Genomic DNA, 23,399 nt, shown 5'->3' on the forward strand with positions numbered 1-23,399 from the left:
GGTTCCATAGTTCCCAGAAGGAGTTGTCTTGGAGGGCGTCTTGGAGTTGGTTAAGTTTGGTGGAGATGTAACTCTGCTTCTTCCTCCTGAGGATGGTTTTGTACTGCCTTTGTATGGTTTCATAGGCTTCCCTCAGACCCGGGTGGTTGGGGTCTCTGTGTTTCTTGTTTGAGGCTGTTCTCAGGGTCTTCCGTACGGCTTTACATTCTCTGTCAAACCATCCATTGATCTGTTTTTCTTTTGGTCTCTTGTAGTTGACTTTTTTAAGGTCGGACAGTCTGGCCATTGCATAGAATATATTGTTGAGGTCTTTTGCAGCTTGACTCACTCCCTTTGGGTTAGGCTGGTACTCGTAGTTGTAGAAGTGGTGGAGCATCCGCTGTATTTCAGGTCTGTTGGGAACCTCTTTATACTTTAATGCCGACGTTTTGTGCCATTTATAGGATGGAGGCCGGGTGAAGAGGCCGCTCTGCTGTGGCTTTTGAGTGGATGGTTTCTCTGTAGATTTCAGGTACAGAAGAAGTTGGTTGTGGTCTGACAGGTGCGTTTGTGGGGAGACTATGAAGGCGCTGATATTTGCCAGGTTCATATCTGTAATGGCATAATCTACTACACTCCTCCCTACATGGGAGTTTAGTGTGCACCTCCCTAAGGAGTCTCCTTTGGTTCGTCCGTTAAGAATATGAAGTCCTAAACTTCTGCATACGTTCAGGAGCTTTTTACCACTTTTGTTGACTGTACTGTCATAGCTGTTTCTCTCTGTGACTACTGAGTCTTGGCCGTTATTCTCTGCTCCAAATATGTAGATGTTCCCATCCGTGGTCAGGAAGTCGTTTTCTCTCCCTGTTCTTGCATTGAGGTCTCCAAAGATGAGAACTTTGCCCAGGCCCTGATAGTGGGCGGCTTCTCTTTGTAAGATCTCGAAGCAGTCTGGATTGAAGTAGGGTGACTCTGGCGGTGGTATATAGGTGGCGCAGAGATAGACATCAGACTGAGAGGTGAGGATGGAGCTGCTGATCCTGATCCATATGTGGCTGCCTCCTCTCTTCACCGGTTTGATGTACTGGTGGAGCTCCTCTTTATGCCAGATCAGTATTCCTCCTGAGCTCCGACCCTGTTTGATGTTTTTATTTTTCAGGGCAGGGACAGAGATTTCCCTGTATCCGATGGGCACCAGAGATTCGTCTTCGGCTCTGGTCCATGTTTCCAGGAGGATCTGAATGTCTATATTTCTCAGTCTTTGTATATATATATATACACACACACACATATATATATATATATATATATATATATATATATACACACACACATATATATATATATATATATATATATATATATATGTATGTGTGTATATATATATATGTATGTGTGTATATATATATATGTATGTGTGTATATATATATATATATATATATATATATATATATATATATATATATATATATAGTGTCTAGATCTATTCATTCTTTATTTAACCGGTCTCTGTGATTTTACTGTATTGGAAGAATTGCCGGCTTTTGCTAAAGGAAACCGGGTGCGATTTTATCACAAGTCACATATCTGGTCCGTTTTTAGTCCCATTTTTTCTCGCCCCCATAGACTTGTATTGTCGAATCCGATCCAAAAATCGGTGACAATCGCAGCATGCTGCGATTGTCTCGGTCCGAGGATCGGATCCGATCAAAAATCGCATGATGGGAGCTGCCCCATAGAATAACATTGGGACGAAAGCAATGCGATTTCTTATCGCATTGCATTCATCCGATTTAATCGCCAGTGTGACCCCGGCCTAAGGCTAATAATATACAGTAGGTTCGGAAAGTATTCCGACCCGTTTAAATTTTTCACTCTCTTTCATTGCAGCCATTTGGTAAATTCAAAAAAGTTCATTTTTTTTCTCATTAATGTACACTCTGCACCCCATCTGGACTGAATGAAAACAGAAATGTAGACATTTTAGCAAATTTATTAAAAAAGAAAAACTGAAATATCACATGGTCATAATTATTCAGACCCTTTGCACAGTATTGAGTAGAAGCCCCCTTTTGAGCTAGTACAGCCATGAGTCTTCTTGGGAATGATGCAACAAGTTTTTCACACCTGGATTTGGGGATCTTCTGCCATTCTTCTTTGCAGATACTCTCCAGTTCTGTCAGATTGGATGGTGAACATTGGTAGACAGGCATTTTCAGGTCTCTCTAGAGATGCTCAATTGGGTTTAGGTCAGGACTCTGGCTGGGCCAGTCAAGAATGGTCACAGAGTTGTTTTGAAGCCACTCCTTTGTTATTTTAGCTGTGGGCTTAGGGTCATTGTCTTATTGGAATGTGAACCTTCGGCCTCTGGAAGAGGTTTTCATCCAGGATATCTCTGTACTTGGCCGCATTCATGTTTCCTTCAATTGCAACCAGTTGTCCTGTCCTTGCAGCTGAAAAACACCCCCATAGCATGATGCTGCCACCACCACCATGTTTCACTGTTGGGATTGTATTGGGCAGGTGATGAGCAGTGCCTGGTTTTCTGCCCACAAACCACTTAGAATTATCACCAAAAAGTTCTATCTTCGTCTCATCAGACCAGAGAATCTTATTTCTCATAGTCTGGGAGTTCTTCATGTGTTTTTTTTTTAGCAAACTCTATGCGGGCTTTCATATGTCTGGCACTGAGGAGAAGCTCCTCACAGGCCACTCTGCCATAAAGGCCCAACTGGTGGAGGGATGCAGTGATAGTTGACTTTGTGGAACTTTCTCCCATCTCCCTACTGCATCTGTGGAGCTCAGACACAGTGATCTTGGGCTTCTTCTTTAACTCTCTCACCAAGGCTCTTCTCCCACGATTGCTCAGTTTAGCTGGATGGCCAGGTCTAGGAAGACTTCTGGTAGTCCCAAACTTCTTCTATTTAAGGATTCTGGAGGCCACTGTGCTCTTTAGGAACCTTGAGTACTGCAGAAATTCTTTTGTAACCTTGGCCAGATGTATGCCTTGCCACAATTCTGTCTCTGAGCTCCTTGGCCAGTTCATTTGACCTCATGATTCTCATTTGGTCTGACATGCACTGTGAGCTGTGAGGTCTTATATAGACAGGTGTGTGCCTTTACTACAAATCAAGTCATATCAGTTTAATTAAACACAGCTGGACTCTAATGAAGGAGTAGAACCATCTCAAGGAGGATCACAAGGAAATGGACAGCATGTGACTTAAATATGAATGTCTGAGCAAAGGGTCTGAATACTTCTGGTCATGTGACATTTCAGTTTCTTTTTAATAAATTTGCAAAAATGTATACATTTCTGTTTTTTTCAGTCAATATGGGGTGCAGAGTGTACATTAATGAGAAAAAATGAACTCACCAAATGGCTGCAATGAAACAAAGAGTGAAAAATTTAAAGGGATCTGAATACTTTCCGTACCCACTGTAACATACAGTACATTACAAAATCTTCAGTTTTACTCTAATTAGTTAATGCAAAAATGAATACACCCAAAATCAAAAACTACTACATCTAGTACTTTGTATGACCGTCATCGTTTTAAAGGACATCATTCAAGTCTTCTAGGCCTGGAATGAACAAGTTGGCGACATACTGTATTTCTTTTTCATTCTTCAAGAACGACCTCTGTTAGAGTATGGATGGAGAGTGATGACAACTTGTCTCTTCAGAATTTCCCAAAGGTGTTCAGATGGGGTCAGATCAGGAGACACTTGGCTACTGAATCATTGTCACCGTGTTCTACCTCAGAAATGCAACAAATGTGTTTTGGATCATTGTCATGAAGGAAAAGTGAACGTCTACCAAGGTCACGGAGTGATGGTAATAGCATCTTCTCTTTCAGTATAGAGCAGTACATCTGTAATTTCATGATACAATCAATGAAATGTATCCCTGATCAGCAACTCATGCAGCCCATCATAAGGACACTGCCACCATGTTTCATTGTAGGCTCTGTACATTTTTCTAAATGCATGTTGCCTACAGTGAAGTGTTCTACGTACGAAATCTAGTCTTGTCATATTTTTTGAAAATTGCTCGTGTTCAATGAGATATTGAATTAAATCTTAATTTTCAAAAGGGGGTGTACTGATTTATTCACTGCTTGCAGCACTGGGGTCCTGGGTTCAAAATCTCATGGTCTCCCCATGCTTGCATGGGTTTCCTGCGGGTTCTCCGGTTTCTTCCCAAACTCCAAAAACATACTGACAGGGAATCTAGACTGTGAGCCCTATGAACAGTGATGTAAAGCACTGTGGAATATGATGGTTCTATATAAAAACTGGTGGAGGGGATCCTTCCAGGAAATGACAGAACCTACCGAGATCATCTCATCTTTCTTGCACTGTTGGGACAAGTCTCGGATGCCGCTTACAAAGTGCTTATTCGTTGTAAGGTAGGCTTTACCAGCTTCTAGCATCCCACTGCATAGTTTCACCAACTACAAAAAAAAAAATAATAGAAAAGAGATCGTGAGACCAAAGCAAAAAACAGAACTAGCATGCCTTCTCTAACAATATCAAGATTGTTTTAGGTCGCTTACTATTAAACTAATTACTAAACATGTGGGTTTCTTGTCAATGGCACCTTGACCTTCAGATATCAGCATGGACTCCACTTCCGAATTGTGCTCGGGACAGGAAAACGTTCCTCTGCTGACACATCACATCAGCAGAGCCGTGATTAAAGGGGGCTGGCTGACTGGCTCATTTCAATAGTCAAGCCAGCCCCGCTCTCTGCCTTTGCATAGCTGGCTTAGTTATTGAAACAAGCCATTTAGTTGGCCCCTTTTTAAGCCATCTGTACCACTTGAGTGGTCCTTGCCATAACTTGTGTATAAAGCTTTAATAATCTTGTATTAAATAAAACTTTTGGGCACTTAGATCACAAATATAATAAATAATAGTGGTATTTGCTTTTTGGGCTGGAAAGCGTCGATTACACGTTCTGCAAGTCCCGGCTCCTAACGTGCCTCAGTGTAAATAATGACTAGTCTTCCTGGATTTACTTGCACACAGACACGACTCTTTTCCTTTAGCGGTGTTTGTGTGTGAAACAATAAAATGTGGGTGTCTTGTGTGCAGACATGGGAATAGTTTCCTTGTCATCTGGCGTCCAGACGGGTAGTAGGTCAGCCCAGATCCAGATACGTGGATACATGGAGATGGGAATGCTCTCTCAGCACAATGTCTCACTTGCGCTACAGCGCTTTGGAAAACATTTTACAGGAATGTTTCCAGCTCACTGCTTGCAGATGTTGAGTCCCGGCTGCCTGTCAATGTTAATGCTGCCTCTGCGCTGAGGGTCAGTCACTCGTGTGCTGGAGGTGTAGGGCAAAGGCGAAAGGAACAGTCTGAATGTGTGTGACAATGGTGACCCCCGAGGTGCTCCAGATTCCTCACCTTGTCAAGTTTGGCTTCAATTTCTACAACATCTGTTTCCACCTCATCTATCGCTGCCCTGTAGAGAAAAAAAATACGAAGAGACTGGTTAACGTGCTTGCTCGGAGAAGACGCACATCTTAAAACGGACAACCCTCATTCTATGACCCGGTGAATTATTTATACAGCCTAAAGAAAGGCAAGGGGTTCACATGAGTATCTAGTTTTACATTACGCAACACAATAATCGTTCAGACATTAGTAAATCTGAAGTTAGAAAAGTCATCACAGATTGGGAACTTATGGTTTTTCCCAATGTCAATGATCTTTGGCTTGATCTTGGATTGCAATGCAAGGACTGGTCGAGCGGCTCACATCCCCAGGCATGACAGCTGCCACGCTCGGGGTCAGGAGACGCTCTGGGTCAGGAGACGCGCGGCAAGTCCAAGCATTACAATCCAAGATGACAACGGACGTCTGAAAGAGCCCTTAGAAATATTGACATTTTTTGTATTCAGATATCATGGCCTTCTTTGCCCCAGGAAGTGCCGCCATATTGGATGTCACTTTTGAATTAGCTTTTCTGCAGCGGATGGCAGAAATGTCAATTTGTTATTAACTGTACATGAGGCTAAAAGGATGTTTAATAGTGACAAGTGAACGTGCTCGGATAAATATGTTGGAGTCACCACAGTTGCATGTCTCGCGGCTGTTCAAGAGCCGCAACACATGCAGGAGTTACCGGTTTGTTAGGCAATCCCTATATGTGTTGCGGCTGTCGAAAAACCACGAGACATGCAGCCGCGGGTACTCCAACATACTATTCGTGCATGCCGAAGACACTTGATTAGAGCCCGAGCATGCTCAGATAACACCTTATCCCAGCACGTTCGCTCATCACTAATCCTTAGCCAAACAATATGGCTTCATTTTAATGTTTTGAGAAAAAAAAATATATAAATTGGCCAATGCAGCAAAGCATAAATTGCTAAAATTCACACAATTTGTAAACTTTTAAACTCCTCCTGGATCCTTCAAAAAGTGGAAGCAACGGAAAAACCGAAAATGGTGTTTTTGGATGAGCCAACAATCAACGAACAAGTGCTGGTAAGTATGCCGGTGATCATGTGATGAACTCCGTAGTACTCGTCATCCGGTGCAAATAGGCAAGTACACGAGCATCGATAGGCTTATACCGTATACGGTCCATAGGCACTCAGCAATGGTCAAAATGGACCTTAAATTATACCTGTCTATGATGGGAGTGGAGCTGGAAGACCTGCTTATTCCGCAGAGGGCTCACTTAGTTTTCCCAGCCTTACAATTGCCAAGTCCACCTAGGTACGGAGAAATACATCCCAACTGCACTCATTGCGAAATAACTAAGCCGGGCCTGCCATTCAGGAGTAGAAAAAAAAAAGCTGGGTGACTGGCGATACCATGACTATAGCAGTTGGGACAATTACATGAAAAAAAAAAAAAAAACAATAGTCATTTGGACGGAGGTTCTAGAAAGGGTTGTCCGCTCAGCAATCTGTAGCGGGATGACACCGAGCACTTGGCATATGTCGGCAGCGCTCCATCCTGCTGACTCCAACAAAGGACAGATTCACCGGTCTTTGTTAGAATCACAAAGACACGTTTCACAACCTAAACTAATGCAATGCAGCAATATATTCAAAGCGGAGACCACCGCCAAATACCCGACGATCTCTGCATCCACTGGGTGTCGCATCTCGCGACAGGTTTGGAAGTTATCCAATGTAATAAGCAAAATTTATTCACCTAATGTCTAGTCTTACATGGTTCTGCGTTTGGGGCAGAAGGGCAGCGGTGAGCAATGGCCGCTTTTATCAGAACAGTGCCAATTAAGAAAACCTATTGCTAGAAGAAAAGACAACAGCCATATAAAATGGGTATCAGGCAGCAAAACCATATAAGAAGTCTATCCCCCCCCCCAAAACCGCATATATGCCAGTCTTTGAAATCTAAATCCATTGACACCTTTAAATCATCCATATGTTGCTGCAATCATTAGAAATTAGTGTGTTAATTAATATGCAAATGAGGTGTTAAGTGCTTTGGGTGTGACAGAGCACATTTCCAGCCTTTGCCTCCCAACGTCGTTTCAATGCCCCACAGCTTGATAGATCATTGCGTGACGTCATGAAAGGTAATCCGACATTGAGTTATCAATTAAGCTAATGAGGCCAGCTTTAGTCAGGAGAACAACTTGGGTGACAGGGACTTATTAAGCCTAATTTGGCCTATATATTTGGACAGAGACAACATTTTCCTAATTTTGGTTCTAGACATTACCACAATGAATTTTAAACAAAACAATTCAGAAGGAGTTGAAGTTCAGACTTTCAGCTTTCATTTGAGGGCATCCACATTAAAATTGGATGAAGGGTTTAGGAGATTCAGCTCCTTAACATGTGCCACCCTGTTTTTAAAGGGACCAAAAGTAATTGGACAATTGACTCCAAGGCTATTTCATGGACAGGTGTGGGCAATCCCTTCGTTATGTCATTCTCAATTAAGCAGATAAAAGGCTTGGAGTTGATTTGAGTTGTGGTGCTTGCATTTGGAAGGTTTTGCTCTGAAGGAAACATGCGGTCAAAGGAGCTCTCCATGCAGGTAAAACAAGCCATCCTTAAGCTGCAAAAACAGAAAAAACCCATCCGAGAAATTGCTACAACATTAGGAGTGGCAAAATCTACAGTTTGGTACATCCTGAGAAAGAAAGAAAGCACTGGTGAACTCATCAATGCAAAAAGACCTGGGCGCCCACGGAAGACAACAGTGGTGGATGATCGCAGAATAATCTCCATGGTGAAGAGAAACCCCTTCACAACAGCCAACCAAGTGAACAACACTCTCCAGGAGGTAGGCAATCAATATCCAAATCTACCATAAAGAGAAGACTGCATGAAAGTAAATACAGAGGTTTCACTGCACGGTGCAAGCCACTCTTAAGCATCAAGAATCAAACGGCTAGACTGGACTTTACTAAAAAAACATCTAAAAAAGCCAGCTTTGGACAGATGAAACCAAGATCAGCCTCTACCGGAATGATGGAAAGAGAAAAGTATGGCGAAGGCGTGGTACAGCTCATGATCCAAAGCATACCACATCATCTGTAAAACACGGTGGAGGCAGTATGATGGCTTGGGCATGCATGGCTGCCAGTGGCACTGGGTCACTAGTGTTTATTGATGGTGTGACATAGGACAGAAGCAGCCGAATGAATTCTGAGGTATTCAGAGCCATACTGTGTGCTCAGATCCAGCCAAATGCAGCCAAACTGATTGGTCGTCGTTTCATACTACAGATGGACAATGACCCAAAACATAAAGCCAAAGCAACCCAGGAGTTTATTAAAGCAAAGAAGTGGAATATTCTTGAATGGCCAAGTCAGTCACCTGATCTCAACCCAATTGAGCATGCATTTCACTTGTTAAAGTCTAAACTTCAGACAGAAAGGCACACAAACAAACAGCAACTGAAAACCACCGCAGTGAAGGCCTGGCAGAGCATCAAAAAGGAGGAAACACAGCGTCTGGTGATGTCCATGAGCTCAAGACACCAGGCAGTCATTGCCAACAAAGGGTTTTCAACCAAGTACTAGAAATGAACATTTTATTTACAATTATTTAATCTGTCCAATTACTTTTGGTCCCTTTAAAAACAGGGTGGCACATGTTAAGGAGCTGAAACTCCTAAAATCCAATTTTAATGTGGATACCCTCAAATGAAAGCTGAAAGTATGAACTTCAACTGCATCTGAATTGTTTTGTTTAAAATTCATTGTGGTAATGTCTAGACCCAAAATTAGAAAATGTTGTCTCTGTCCAAATATATAGACCTACAGTAACTGTACATCCAACATTCCACTTTTTGCAGGACTATAATACAGATCCATCTTTATCCAGCAAAATAGTGCCACGCTTGTCCATAGGCTGCACCCGGTATTGCAGTTCATTGCTTAGTGAAAGGCGTAAACTGCAAACAGCTTATAGACATGATGGGTGCCATTTAAAAATTGCCCCTTTAAAAATTGCAAGCTCCACCGACAAGTAGTGATGCCAGCGAATACATTCTCTGCATACAAGCATGGCATATGTTGGCACCGAGTAACTACTTAATGATACGAGCGGGTACTGCACACATAAAACAGGCAATAAAATCGTATAGTGATATTGATCAGACGCTGTCCAGGAGACGACGAGCTTCCACGTCAATATCGAAGGGCAAAAGAGGTCTCACGACACCCAGCTGCCACACAAAACTCCGAAAAACAATAACATGACACTGCGCCAGGGATCAGAGATGCTGACAGAAGGATGAGAACTTTCCTGTTTCCTCCACAAACATTCTATTCTCGACATGGACAGTTGCCCATCCCATTCCAGGCATAAGACCATGTATCCCCATCCACCCTCCCGCTCGGTGCAAGGACAGGCTTCCTCGTCCTCAATCATTTTGTATTTAACCCTATTGATCTGTCTCCTTTCTAAGTTCAGCACTTGCAACTGGGGCCATTTTCATACGAGCAATACGTGCAGAAGCGCGTTTGGCTTCTCTCACCACAGCGCATATACACATCAGTAAACAAAATTAAAAAAATTCTACATTTTTATTTTATTTTTTTTTAGGCAGTTGACAGCATTCAGATGGATCTACCGACGTAACATCACCCTGGAGGCAAAGAGCTGCTAACACATCTGCAGTCAGCACATTTCCTATTGATCTGCCCAGCCTTTGCTGAACACTTATCCTATTTGCTGATGGAACGCTGCGGCGCATTTCAAGCCAAAAACGACCACTTGCGCATCTAAGGAAAAGTTCGATACTGCACCAGATGCAGCACTCAGGTCCTCAGCCCAAATAGTAATGGTTCGCTATAGCTCCAGTATCTATAGAAACCATAATTCGGTAATTCTGCGGCACAGGTCGTCTTGGGTTACGTCAATAATCCTTAATTTGCTTGTGATGCAGCAGAGCTTAGCTGTAGGGCTATTAACATTTTCCTCTCTAAGTGCTCCAATTAGCCCACCCCTCCCCCCCCCGACATCTAGGATATCACTACTGTGCACTGTATGGCTCATTCATATAAATCTGTTATGTGTACATTCAGTTGTATGGGAATTTGATGCACGTTCTACATATAGACGCGTATTTCTATGCAACATGTACATCTTATGCTGGTTTCACATTAGCGTTTTTTAGCGCAGCACATCGTACGCGTCCATGCGCCCCTATGTTTAATATGGCGGGCGCATGGTCTAGCGTTTGCACGCGCACCTATGCATTTTCGTGCGCATGCGGTTTTTTGTACTGTGCGCCTAGGCGCGCCTGATGCAACCTGTTGCATTTTTGGGTCCGTCCAACGGCGTCAAAAAACGCATGTGCACGCTAGCGCAAGGAATGCGCAAAAATAACACATTGCAGTCTATGAACAAGCGCATGCATGCGTTTGAAATCGCATGCGTTTTAAGAGATAACATAGCTACACACTGGTTTGAACAGTCATTTTGTGGTGACAGGCTACCTATAACTGGAGGATCCCACTCAGCCCACGTTGCTTTGAATGGCCACTTGCGATATAACATTTCCCCTGTAATGGACGTTACGGAGAAAATGAGCAGCTAAAATAAACTGAATTGTCAGAATAAGGTAAAAAAATTTTTTTAAAAAAATGCAAAATTGCTAATTATATTCTGCAACAGGCTAATCAAGACATACAAGATTTTTAACTTTTTGGTAGACATTTGTTGAATAGTCTTTCAAATAATGTCTGTCCCCAAATCAGAGATATGAGAAGTCTGAAGGTCAGGAGACATGCACCCTCCCCTGGACGACAGAAAACTGTAATTATCCGGCCTGATCATTGCAGGGTTCACATCAGATTAGTCCATGTAGATCCAGAGTATTTTCATGTATTTTCCTCCATTTGCCTTTTCAACCAAAAATACATTGCAGCCTGTGAAGTTGAGCGCGGCTCTCCGGTGACCTACTTTATACATAGCAGAATTGTTGCCTTTAATAAGATCTAGAACTTTAATTACAATTCTTTTCATATTCCCCCATCTGTCTCCATGAGGCATTAATTAATATCATTATCTTGCTGTATTCATTGTATTTGCGCACAGGCCTGGGTTTTCAGTAGTTCTGCAAAAGGACCTAAAGGCATTTAGAGATGATTCGTCCCAGCGTGGAAAACAAAATTTTATTGCCTTGACAGAAAAAATCTGCAAACATGGAAGCAAAGAGGACATGTAAGCAAGGAATACTTAAAGGGGTTGTACAGCGCTGCATCGTCCTGTTGCTCGCCTGGTGGAACAGTTGAGAGGACAACCATCAGGCATGGGTCCTATTCTAATTATTAGGAGGTGTATGTGATGCCTGCTGGGTGCAGGGCTGTATCCTCGGCAGCGTTACTCCCCGGTGAGCAGTAGAGGTACTGAACAACGTATTTAAAGAATCTACTAATGTGAGGTTATAAGATAAACCGAAAGAGAAGTATTAATTTCTCCTGCGGGAGTGCTGTAGGAGAATTGAAGTATTGCACATTTCCTATAGAATTTACCAGGCTGTCCATATAATGAGCTGGGACATCCAGAGCAGGAGACTATCTTTGTACCCGATGTCCATTCTGATTTATAGATGAGGTTGCTAAATGAAAAACCCCTATTCCCAATTATTAAAGGGGCTTTCCAGGCTTGAAGTAAATTTCTGCAGTCATTCTATGTGACTGCACTTTGGCGGAGACTGACAATGTGCATTATGCACACGGTCAGGATTCTCCTCATTTGCCAGATGAAGCAGGGGGTCACAAGTTCACCAGTTTTTTTACTTACTAGCGGTCACATGCCGAAAAAGATTCTCGTGTGAATGCAGATTGATCCGGCAATTAAAGAGAATCCTGACACTTTGCACAGTGCACACTCAAGATTTGCCAAAGTTACCTTACGCCCGGAAAACTCCTATAACTCATTGTACTTGTAGGATATTCGGCTACCCCTTTTACATGGTATGTGACATTTTGCTGTTCCTCTCATTCCCCTGATCGGGACTCGGGGTGAAGGGGATATTCAATAAGTTTTTTTGGACAACATGATAGACCAGATTTTAAAAAGTAAAAAGAACAGTGTTAGTCATGAATCCTTCTCAAAGCATTTTGGGAATATCCTAGTCCACATAAGAAATTTGGGGTGTGTCATTCTGCCAGCTTTCCCTGAACTTTTGCCTGTCTGGGTCGAGTTCCTTTCCGAGAAAGTACTTCTCTTCAGTATCAGGGCCTCATTTCTGCAATAGATGCAGATGTCAAGGGAGAGATTATCAACTGGGAAGAACCCTCAATGCCAAAAAATACATTTAACCCTCTCCTAGACCTCATGGTATTTATTTCAGCCATCTTATAAAAGTCAGCACAAGCAACTAAATATTGATGTAAGCCAGGAACGGAAAAAATCTTAAAAATCTAAATAGTGAGAAGAATTTATATGAGTTTATGGAGTCTGAGAAGTCAGGCACCCACCAAGATCAATACCATCACTCCGCAGAGGGAAAAAGCAGACATCTGGAATAAAGCTATATACACAGTATCTGTGTGTGAGGGGGACACAATCAATCCTTATCCTCCCAATAACTACGATGCCAAAAGTAACACCGCCATCCTACTGATATTTGTTACATCTCAAAACAGAGGAACAAGGTACTAAAAGATACTGAGCAGTCTTCATAATATGCTTCCCCCCTGGTGTAAAGTCAGGGCTTTCTCATTCACTGACAGCAAACATTATCTTGTAAGATGAAGTTAAAGAAATGTACACTCACTGGCCACTTTATTAGGTACACCTGTCCAACTGTGTGTTAAGACTTAATTTCTAATCAGCCAATCACATGGCGGCAACTCAGTGCATTTAGGCATGTAGACATGGTCAAGACAATCTCCTGCAGTTCAAACCGAGCATCAGTATGGGGAAGAAAGGTGATTTGAGTGCCTTTGAACGTGGCATGATTGTTGGTGCCAGAAGGGCTGGTCTGAGAATTTCAGAAACTGCTGATCTACTGGGATTTTCACGCACAACCATCTCTAGGGTTTACAGAGAATGGTCCGAAAAAGAAAAAAAATCCAGTGAGCGGCAGTTCTGTGGCCGGAAATGCCATGTTGATGCCAGAGGTCAGAGGAGAATGGGCAGACTGGTTCGAGCTGATAGAAAGGCAACAGTGACTCAAATTGCCACCCGTTACAACCAAGGTAGGCAGAAGAGCATCTCTGAACGCACAGTGCGTCGAACTTTGAGGCAGATGGGCTACAGCAGCAGAAGACCACACTGGGTACCACTCCTCTCAGCTAAGAACAGGAAACTGAGGCTACAATTTGCACAAGCTCATCGAAATTGGACAGTAGAAGATTGGAAAAACGTTGCCTGGTCTGATGAGTCTCGATTTCTGCTGCGACATTCGGATGGTAGGGTCAGAATTTGGCGTAAACAACATGAAAGCATGGATCCATCCTGCCTTGTATCAACGGTTCAGGCTGGTGGTGGTGGTGTCATGGTGTGGGGAATTTTTTCTGGGCACTCTTTGGGCCCCTTGGTACCAATTGAGCATCGTTGCAACGCCACAGCCTACCTGAGTATTGTTGCTGACCATGTCCATCCCTTTATGACCACAATGTACCCAACATCTGATGGCTACTTTCAGCAGGATAATGCGCCATGTCATAAAGCTCGAATCATCTCAGATTGGTTTCTTGAACATGACAATGAGTTTACTGTACTCAAATGGCCTCCTCAGTCACCAGATCTCAATCCAATAGAGCATCTTTGGGATGTGGTGGAACGGGAGATTCGCATCAGGGATGTGCAGCCGACAAATCTGCGCCAACTGTGTGATGCCATCATGTCAATATGGTCCAAAATCTGAGGAATGCTTCCAGCACCTTGTTGAATCTCTGCCACGAAGAATTGAGGCAGTTCTGAAGGCAAAAGGGGGTCCAACCCCTTACTAGCATGGTGTACCTAATAAAGTGGCCAGTGAGTGTATATTAGTAAGTTTCAGTGATTAAGCCTTATTTACATAAAACCCCTTATCAGGCAGTTTACATGAGCTGCACAGATGCAATCGCTCTCGCTCTTTCATACAGCCGTCACTACGCTCACTCTATTCTTCATACAGCCACCGCCCAGCTCACTCTCGTTCTATTATACAGCCGCCACCACACTCACTCTCGTTCTATTATACAGCCGCCACCACGCTCACTCTCGTTCTATTATACAGCCACCGCCCAGCTCACTCTCGTTCTATTATACAGCCACCGCCCAGCTCACTCTCGTTCTATTATACAGCCGCCACCACGCTCACTGTCATTCTATTATGCAGCCGCCACCACGCTCACTCTCGTTCTATTATACAGCCGCCACCACGCTCACTCTCGTTCTATTATACAGCCGCCACCACGCTCACTGTCATTCTATTATACAGCCGCCACCACGCTCACTCTCGTTCTATTATACAGCCGCCACCACGCTCACTCTCGTTCTATTATACAGCCGCCACCACGCTCACTCTCGTTCTATTATGCAGCCGCCACCACGCTCACTCTCGTTCTATTATACAGCCGCCACCACGCTCACTCTCGTTCTATTATACAGCCGCCACCACGCTCACTGTCATTCTATTATACAGCCGCCACCACGCTCACTCTCGTTCTATTATGCAGCCGCCACCACGCTCACTGTCATTCTATTATACAGCCGCCACCACGCTCACTGTCATTCTATTATACAGCCGCCACCACGCTCACTCTCGTTCTATTATGCAGCCGCCACCACGCTCACTGTCGTTCTATTATACAGCCGCCACCACGCTCACTCTCGTTCTATTATACAGCGGCCACCACGCTCACTCTCGTTCTATTATGCAGCCGCCACCACGCTCGCTCTCGTTCTATTATACAGCCGCCACCACGCTCACTGTCATTCTATTATACAGCCGCCACCACGCTCACTCTCGTTCTATTATGCAGCCGCCACCACGCTCACTCTCGTTCTATTATGCAGCCGCCACCACGCTCGCTCTCGTTCTATTATACAGCCGCCACCACGCTCACTGTCATTCTATTATACAGCGGCCACCACGCTCACTCTCGTTCTATTATGCAGCCGCCACCACGCTCACTCTCGTTCTATTATGCAGCCGCCACCACGCTCACTCTCGTTCTATTATGCAGCCGCCACCACGCTCACTCTCGTTCTATTATGCAGCCGCCACCACGCTCACTCTCGTTCTATTATGCAGCCGCCACCACGCTCACTCTCGTTCTATTATGCAGCCGCCACCACGCTCACTCTCGTTCTATTATGCAGCCGCCACCACGCTCACTCTCGTTCTATTATGCAGCCGCCACCACGCTCACTCTCGTTCTATTATGCAGCCGCCACCACGCTCACTCTCGTTCTATTATGCAGCCGCCACCACGCTCACTCTCGTTCTGTTATACAGCCGCCACCACGCTCACTCTCGTTCTATTATACAGCCACCACCACGCTCACTCTCGTTCTATTATACAGCCGCCACCACGCTCACTCTCGTTCTATTATACAGCCGCCACCACGCTCACTCTCGTTCTATTATACAGACGCCACCACGCTCACTCTCGTTCTATTATACAGCCGTCACCCAGCTCACTCTCGTTCTATTATACAGCCGTCACCCAGCTCACTCTCGTTCTATTATACAGCCGTCACCCAGCTCACTCTCGTTCTATTATACAGCGGCCACCACGCTCGCTCTCGTTCTATTATACAGCCGCCACCACGCTCGCTCTCGTTCTATTATACAACCGTCACCACGCTCGCTCTCGTTCTATTATACAACCGTCACCACGCTCGCTCTCGTTCTATTATACAGCCACCACCACGCTCACTCTCGTTCTATTATACAGCCGCCACCACGCTCACTCTCGTTCTATTATACAGCCGCCACCACGCTCACTCTCGTTCTATTATACAGCCGTCACCCAGCTCACTCTCGTTCTATTATACAGCCGTCACCCAGCTCACTCTCGTTCTATTGTGCAGCCGCCACCACGCTCACTCTCGTTCTATTATACAGCCGCCACCACGCTCACTCTCGTTCTATTATGCAGCCGCCACCACGCTCACTCTCGTTCTATTATACAGCCGCCACCACGCTCACTCTCGTTCTATTATACAGCCGCCACCACGCTCGCTCTCGTTCTATTACACAGCCGCCACCACGCTCGCTCTCGTTCTATTACACAGCCTCCACCACGCTCGCTCTCGTTCTATTATACAGCCGCCACCACGCTCGCTCGCGTTCTATTATACAGCCGCCACCACGCTCGCTCTCGTTCTATTACACAGCCTCCACCACGCTCACTCTCGTTCTATTATACAGCCGCCACCACGCTCGCTCTCGTTCTATTATACAGCCGCCACCACGCTCGCTCGCGTTCTATTATACAGCCGCCACCACGCTCGCTCTCGTTCTATTATACAGCCGCCACCACGCTCACTCTCGTTCTATTATACAACCGTCACCACGCTCACTCTCGTTCTATTATACAGCCGCCACCACGCTCGCTCTCGTTCTATTATACAGCCGCCACCACGCTCACTCTCGTTCTATTATACAGCCGCCACCACGCTCACTCTCGTTCTATTATACAGCCGCCACCACGCTCACTCTCGTTCTATTATACAGCCGCCACAACGCTCCCTCTAGTTCTATTATACAGCCGCCACCACGCTCACTCTCGTTCTATTATGCAGCCGCCACCACGCTCACTCTCGTTCTATTATACAGCCACCACCACGCTCACTCTCGTTCTATTATACAGCCACCACCACGCTCACTCTCGTTCTATTATACAGCCGCCACCACGCTCACTCTCGTTCTATTATACAGCCGCCACCACGCTCACTCTCGTTCTATTATACAGCCGCCACCACGCTCACTCTCGTTCTATTATACAGCCGTCACCCAGCTCACTCTCGTTCTATTATACAGCCACCACCACGCTCACTCTCGTTCTATTATACAGCCGCCACCATGCGCGCTCTCGTTCCATTATACAGCCGCCACCACGCTCGCTCTCGTTCTATTATACAACCGTCACCACGCTCGCTCTCGTTCTATTATACAGTCACCACGCTCACTCTCGTTCTATTATACAGCCGCCACCCAGCTCACTGTCGCTCTTTTATACAGCAGCCAGCCGGCTCGAAACTCGTTCTTTTATACAGCTACCATGCGCTTGCTCTCACTATTTTATACAGCCGCTCGATCTTTCATGCAGCAGATACCCTGATCACAGTTGTACATAGCTGCCACCAAGGTCTAAAGATGCCGAAATGTTTAGGATTATTGTTATTGAACAGACTTTTTTGGGTTTTTTTTAACACCTTATCCTATTTCAGTAATGCTTTTATAATTCAGCACATTCTGTTATTTTTTTTATCATTTCTACCCCACTCTAAAGGCCTGTTTTAAATAGTTTAAAATTTTGACCTTACAAATTGTAATGTGATAATAAAAAAAACTGAAAGAATCTGTAAGCTAAGAAAATGCATCTGAATGTACGGTAAATTTCCATATATATGTTAAAAATCAATAAAAATTATTGTTTAAAAAAATAAAATAAAATTAGAAAATGATCAAAAAGCCATATGTACCCCAATATAGTGTTAAAATATTCGTCTTGCAAAAAACACAAAAGAAAAATAAATAATGGAAAATTAAAATTGCATGGGTCTTTAAAAGAATCAGACAAATAAATGTTCTGAAACTAGGTCCAACTTTAACGGGTTAGGTGCTAAAGATTAATATATGTAGGGAGCAAAAAAAGGATTATACCACTTCACAAAAAGAAAAGCTAAGGAGCGATAGTCTGCAGGTTGACTTGTTCTACAAGTAATTTCAGATCATCCAGTTACTTTCATCTGTTAGCGCTCACAATGAGGCCTTTGTATGTTCAAATTATGGGTTGCAGGTCTACAAATGACGGATCTTAATCTGGTTCGTCACTTTCATTAAGTAACCGGCGTAGAGTCCCACACATAATACTCACATGTGTAGAGCAAACATCATGTACTATACTTTAAATGCACGTGATCATTTAGGATTTGCTGCTTAATCTCAGAAAGTACTTTTCATGTTTCATTCAGGTGTCCCTTTCCCCCCCCCCCCCAAATCACTACAAGCCCGATTTATCATGTGCGGGAGGTTTTTAAAGTCACTTTTGTTTTTCTTTCGTTGTGTTGGATTCACTGTTGAATTTTGATTCGAATTGAAATATGCTCTTTGTTTTTGGTCTTTAAGCTTTTTAACCCTTTTTATACAGCAAAAGAAAAGTTGCATTTTCCGTTAAAACGTCAGAAGCAAATGCACCATTTCGAAAAAAATAATAGAAGAGGGGAGACTGGGGTACATTTACTTGAAAATCTTGTATCTTTTTAATAAGTCGCAACTGATGAAACAACGGTAAATGTCTAAAAAACAAAAATGCCGCCCACAATCCACATTGGTGACCATAAAAGAGAACAGAAGCGCAAACAAAAGACCGCAAAAAAGGAGCACTTTTCAAAAAAATAAATAACTAACAGAAACGCAATAATGATCTGGTACCCATGTGTTCTACTGCTTGGAAACAATATCTGAATATCTCAACCTACGCTCAGGAAGCCATTCATTATAGATTAGTATGAGCCGGTGCCTGGCAAAATGAGAAGTGTGCACCGGAGCACCACGAGACCTTCGTACAACTAAAGCAGCAGGTGCCGAGAGTGAGACAACCACCGATGTGTAGCTGTTGGCCTAGTCTAAGGACTGGTCATCAATTTTAGGCTATTGATAACCTTTTAAAGCATTGGGTTGCCTGTGTAAGGCTGGTGCTAAATGGCAAATGTGCTGCTAGACATGGATATCTCTGCGCCGCACTGTAACATTGCATTTATTGATTTCCTTTGGTGTCGCAAATGTTTCCAAATGTGTTCACTCGTCTGCCGCTGGTCACACATAGCCTGTGACTCCCTTGCTATAATCTTCAATGCAAAGTCACATGCAACTGTGACTAGTCTGTTTTTTATTAAAGAAAAACTGCAGCTCTAAAATAGTTGTGGGTCAATAAGTCACAGAAAAAGTGCAAAAATGTCTTGGTTCTCCAGATCGGATGACATTCTTTGTAATATGACCAAAAGATGAAAATCCTTATCAGGGGAACCAATATCTGGCATATGATCAAAGACTGCCCTTTTGGCACATGTGCAATATTTTATACTTGAAGAAAAAAAACAAACAAGAAAATATAAATAAAAAAAAAAATAAAAAAATCTAAAAATTAAGTTACATTGCCCCCCCTTCAGCCCAAAAAAGGCATTTTATTCAGTGTTTGTTTGGCGTCAGAAAGAGGCGTCTGGGTGATGCTTGCTTGAACAGAGTAGCTTATTATCTGTGCTGGAGTCATGGCTGAAATCGAATTTTAGCCGAGTAGCGTAGCAGCATGTGTACGAAAACCTGCAAATTACACATGAGGACGGTTGAGCGGAGATAAAAGGAGACGTAGTCATCGAGGGCCGGGACGCAGGTGCTGCTGGCAGACAGAGAAGGATTAGATGGGAGAGTGGGCAAACAGAAAGCCAAGCAGGATCCTTGGACAGACTGCAAATTTATCATGGGAAAATTCATCGGAAATTAGCAGGTTTCACCCTGAAGGACGCAGACTGCCGATTACACACGTGTGACGTCATCACAGCCATTACTGGTCACACGAATGCAAACGTGACTGGCATACATGTATACGGGAAGATCTGAAAATAGCTGCATCCATTTATAGAATAGCGCACAGAATTATCCAAAGCACAGCATTACAGAAATATCCGAGACTTCGCGATCTGGTTCCAAGCTCATAGGCATCAAAGATCGCAATTACAGAAATCCAACGCTGACCTATATATCATATTTTATAGCATGACCTATGTGACGACATGCATTCCAAATTGATAGGATGGCAATTCCTTGCAAAATTTTACATGTTTCTGTAGTAATCAGGTAATCTTGGCATGTATTCAGCAACCTCATGAGTCATGAAAGATTTCGCTGGGAGGGATACTGGTTATAGATTATCCAGTCGTGGATTTTCAAACTCGTTATATAACCAATTGCATCATTAGAATTAATTGTTCCATTTACTCAGTTAATCTGGAAGCAATTTTTCAGATAGAGAATATCTCAAATTATTTAATTATTTTAATTTTTTTTTTTTTTTTTTTTTTTTAAGAAAAATCATTAATTTTAGTGACCATGTCAAAAGCAAACACAGACAGAAGAGGGATCCCTGTGCAAGAACAGGATATGGGGCCTTTTCAGTCTAACAGCCCATCATCATACACAATTCCACCTGCCTTGGAGGTTTAAATCTGTCCCCTTACCTGTTGGGCCCCGGATGCACCAATGGTATGTATTTATATGTATGTTATGTATATTTATATAGCCGATAATATTTTCGGCCCAGAAATCCGGATGGAACTTTCATTCTGTGTCCATGTACCCTTGGGGCTCTGGTAGTCTCGGACTGTCTGACTGAATATTGTGGTCAACTAGTAATTTAATTGGCCAACTACTTGGCCAGATAGATCATAAATGCCCAAAGGCAACCAATTCGAACTCAGCATTTATCTCTTTAAAAAAATCTGGTAAAATGAAAGATGCGCAGTTTTTCCTTTTTGACAGTTTGGATAACCGTGCCCCGTCCAAAGGATCATGATGGATTTGGGGAAATGATGTGGATATAAAAAGGAATGGTAAAATAATGGCAGCAACTAAAGTAGCAAAATAGCGCAAAAAATTTACTAAAAAAAAACAAAAAATACAAAACTTGTGATGTAGGCTTGAATAACATCAAGGCATAGCACAGGAAGGACACACCCAATAACACGTTGTATTGGGAAACCTTTATGATGATGTGAGGCCAGTGTTAGCTGTGGATTACTCTCCATGTGTTTAGGTTTAGTAATGTCTCCATTATCTACCATCATCACCTTTGTACACTTACCACCCAGCTTTGCTCTCTTACGTAGCCCCTTACACGTTACCCCTACTAACCTCTCACGGGTTTTGGCTGCTAATCATTACCGTAGGAAGCCTGGCTTGAATCTGCTAAATGTTTCCCCTCTTGAGTCGTTTCCGCCCTCTGTTAGTTTAACATTGCTTTTTTTTTAATTTATTATGACATATTCCAGGACCACCTGGAAAACAGGAATGTAAGGGAGAACCGAAAAATGCAGCGGTCCGGTGGTCTCTAAATGATGCAATAAATATACAGTATATCTACCGCTCCAGGACCTGGGCGCATGAGCCTTCTTCATCAGTCCTCACCCAGCTACAGCTTCATCTCCATGATTGAAAGGCAAGATTCTAGCAGGCCAAACCATCGCATGTAGTGAATGACGGACCTGGGAGAATAAGGTGGTCACTAAAACGGTGCTCCAGAACCCCAAGAATGGGTCTAGTCTTGAATTAGGTAGAAATGTGCATGTTTGACCTCCACTCATTTCAATGACAATGGGACTGACAAAGTTAAGTATAAAGCTCTGATTTTTCTGACAATCCTATTGACAAATGTACAGGAGGTCACCTGTGTTCCTTTCAAGATGGGGATCTGCTATTCTTTGTGTTCTGGAGACTTGTCCCCAGGAGTCGATCTCCCATCAATCAGCAAGTTATTCACTATTTTATGGATTTTGGGAAAACCCCTCTAACTTCTGTTGGAGAGTGTAGGGGGCATGTACTATGACCTGTGCAGAGGTCATTGGGCAGGGAGGTGGAGGAGGTGCACTGTCCTCTGTTGTTAATGGTGAATCCAGTGTTATCTATATACAAGAGTCATCTTCATTGTAACCCTGACAGTGATAATAGGAGAGCTACTCTAAAACTGACCTCCATATAAGAGAAAGTTTCAGCTTATCATGAACCGCTGCGGTCAATATGAAAAATGAAAGATTTAAGGATTCTTCTTAAATCTAGATAGTGATGTGGAAAATAAAAAAAAACATATTTAACATAAAAACTTGATTTACACAGTGGGTCATGTTCGGATGACACATTCCCTTTGGCTTACATGTGATTTTTTTCCCCCTCTTTCTGTTCCCACTGACGATTGACCCCATTGGTACATTCCGTAAATTTTATTCGAGGAAGAGCACATCCCCGATAAACATGCGGCATTCTTCCTAAGCATGTTCTCGCTCGGCATCGGAGAGACAGGCAAAGGGGAATTTATCTTCAAGTTCTTTTCATTCTAGCTCTAAAAATAAGAACTACTGTTAATCCTCACACTTCAACCAAAACTCTTCCAAATCCTCGAGAACCAGCAAGTGCAGACCGAATCCATTCACGCTACTACAGATCTGAAGACGAGGGTCTGTTGTCTAATTGAAACCAACTTAAAACTAGAACACATGGAACCCCTTGAGCATGGCTGTAATATAGATACCCACCTCAAGGATAGATTACAGGACCAGTGGCATCTAATATGGAGACCTATGTAGAAGACATATGATAGGAATATAATACACAGATGAATATTTATGTACAACCAACCATTCAATTGCAACCGAACCTCTAAAATCTCTCACTGTTATACACTAAAAGGCATGGTCTTGCTTAATACGTCACAAAAGTAAAACTTTAAGTGTACATGTCAGTCCAGTATGTCTTGGAACTATTCCAATTCTCATACTTTAACTTTCCTTCCGCTCTTACTAAGAGGACCTTTCCTCCTCCTCATCATTCTGCCAGCACTATAGATATTGTAACTTCATTTCCCTCACTTTCCAGCATACAATGCTTCTGCTATTGCCCAATGTCTATACATGCCCTACACTGAAAGTTTGACTCTCTGGGATAACTATATGGAGACTGACAGACAGGAGAGCAAGAGAAACAAAGACATGCTCCTAACTTCCTGTAATCTGTCTTAGCATCTCTG

General features: G+C 43.3%; 1 protein-coding gene across 1 annotated transcript in view; it reads right to left on the bottom strand.

Annotated features, from left to right (window-relative positions):
* The window catches only part of ACAP3 (ArfGAP with coiled-coil, ankyrin repeat and PH domains 3), a 180,630-nt gene that overhangs the window by 114,394 nt on the left and 42,837 nt on the right, over positions 1–23,399 (bottom strand). Inside the window, exons 2-3 of the mRNA XM_073585429.1 lie at positions 5,399–5,456; positions 4,318–4,437 (exon numbers count right to left, since the gene is read on the bottom strand). Coding sequence (XP_073441530.1) covers positions 4,318–4,437; positions 5,399–5,456 — 178 coding nt within the window. The remainder of the gene's footprint in view (positions 1–4,317; positions 4,438–5,398; positions 5,457–23,399) is intronic.

Source organism: Dendrobates tinctorius, unplaced genomic scaffold (assembly GCF_039654945.1).
Source record: "Dendrobates tinctorius isolate UK_male_01 unplaced genomic scaffold, ASM3965494v1 ptg000086l, whole genome shotgun sequence".
NCBI lineage: Eukaryota > Metazoa > Chordata > Amphibia > Anura > Dendrobatidae > Dendrobates > Dendrobates tinctorius.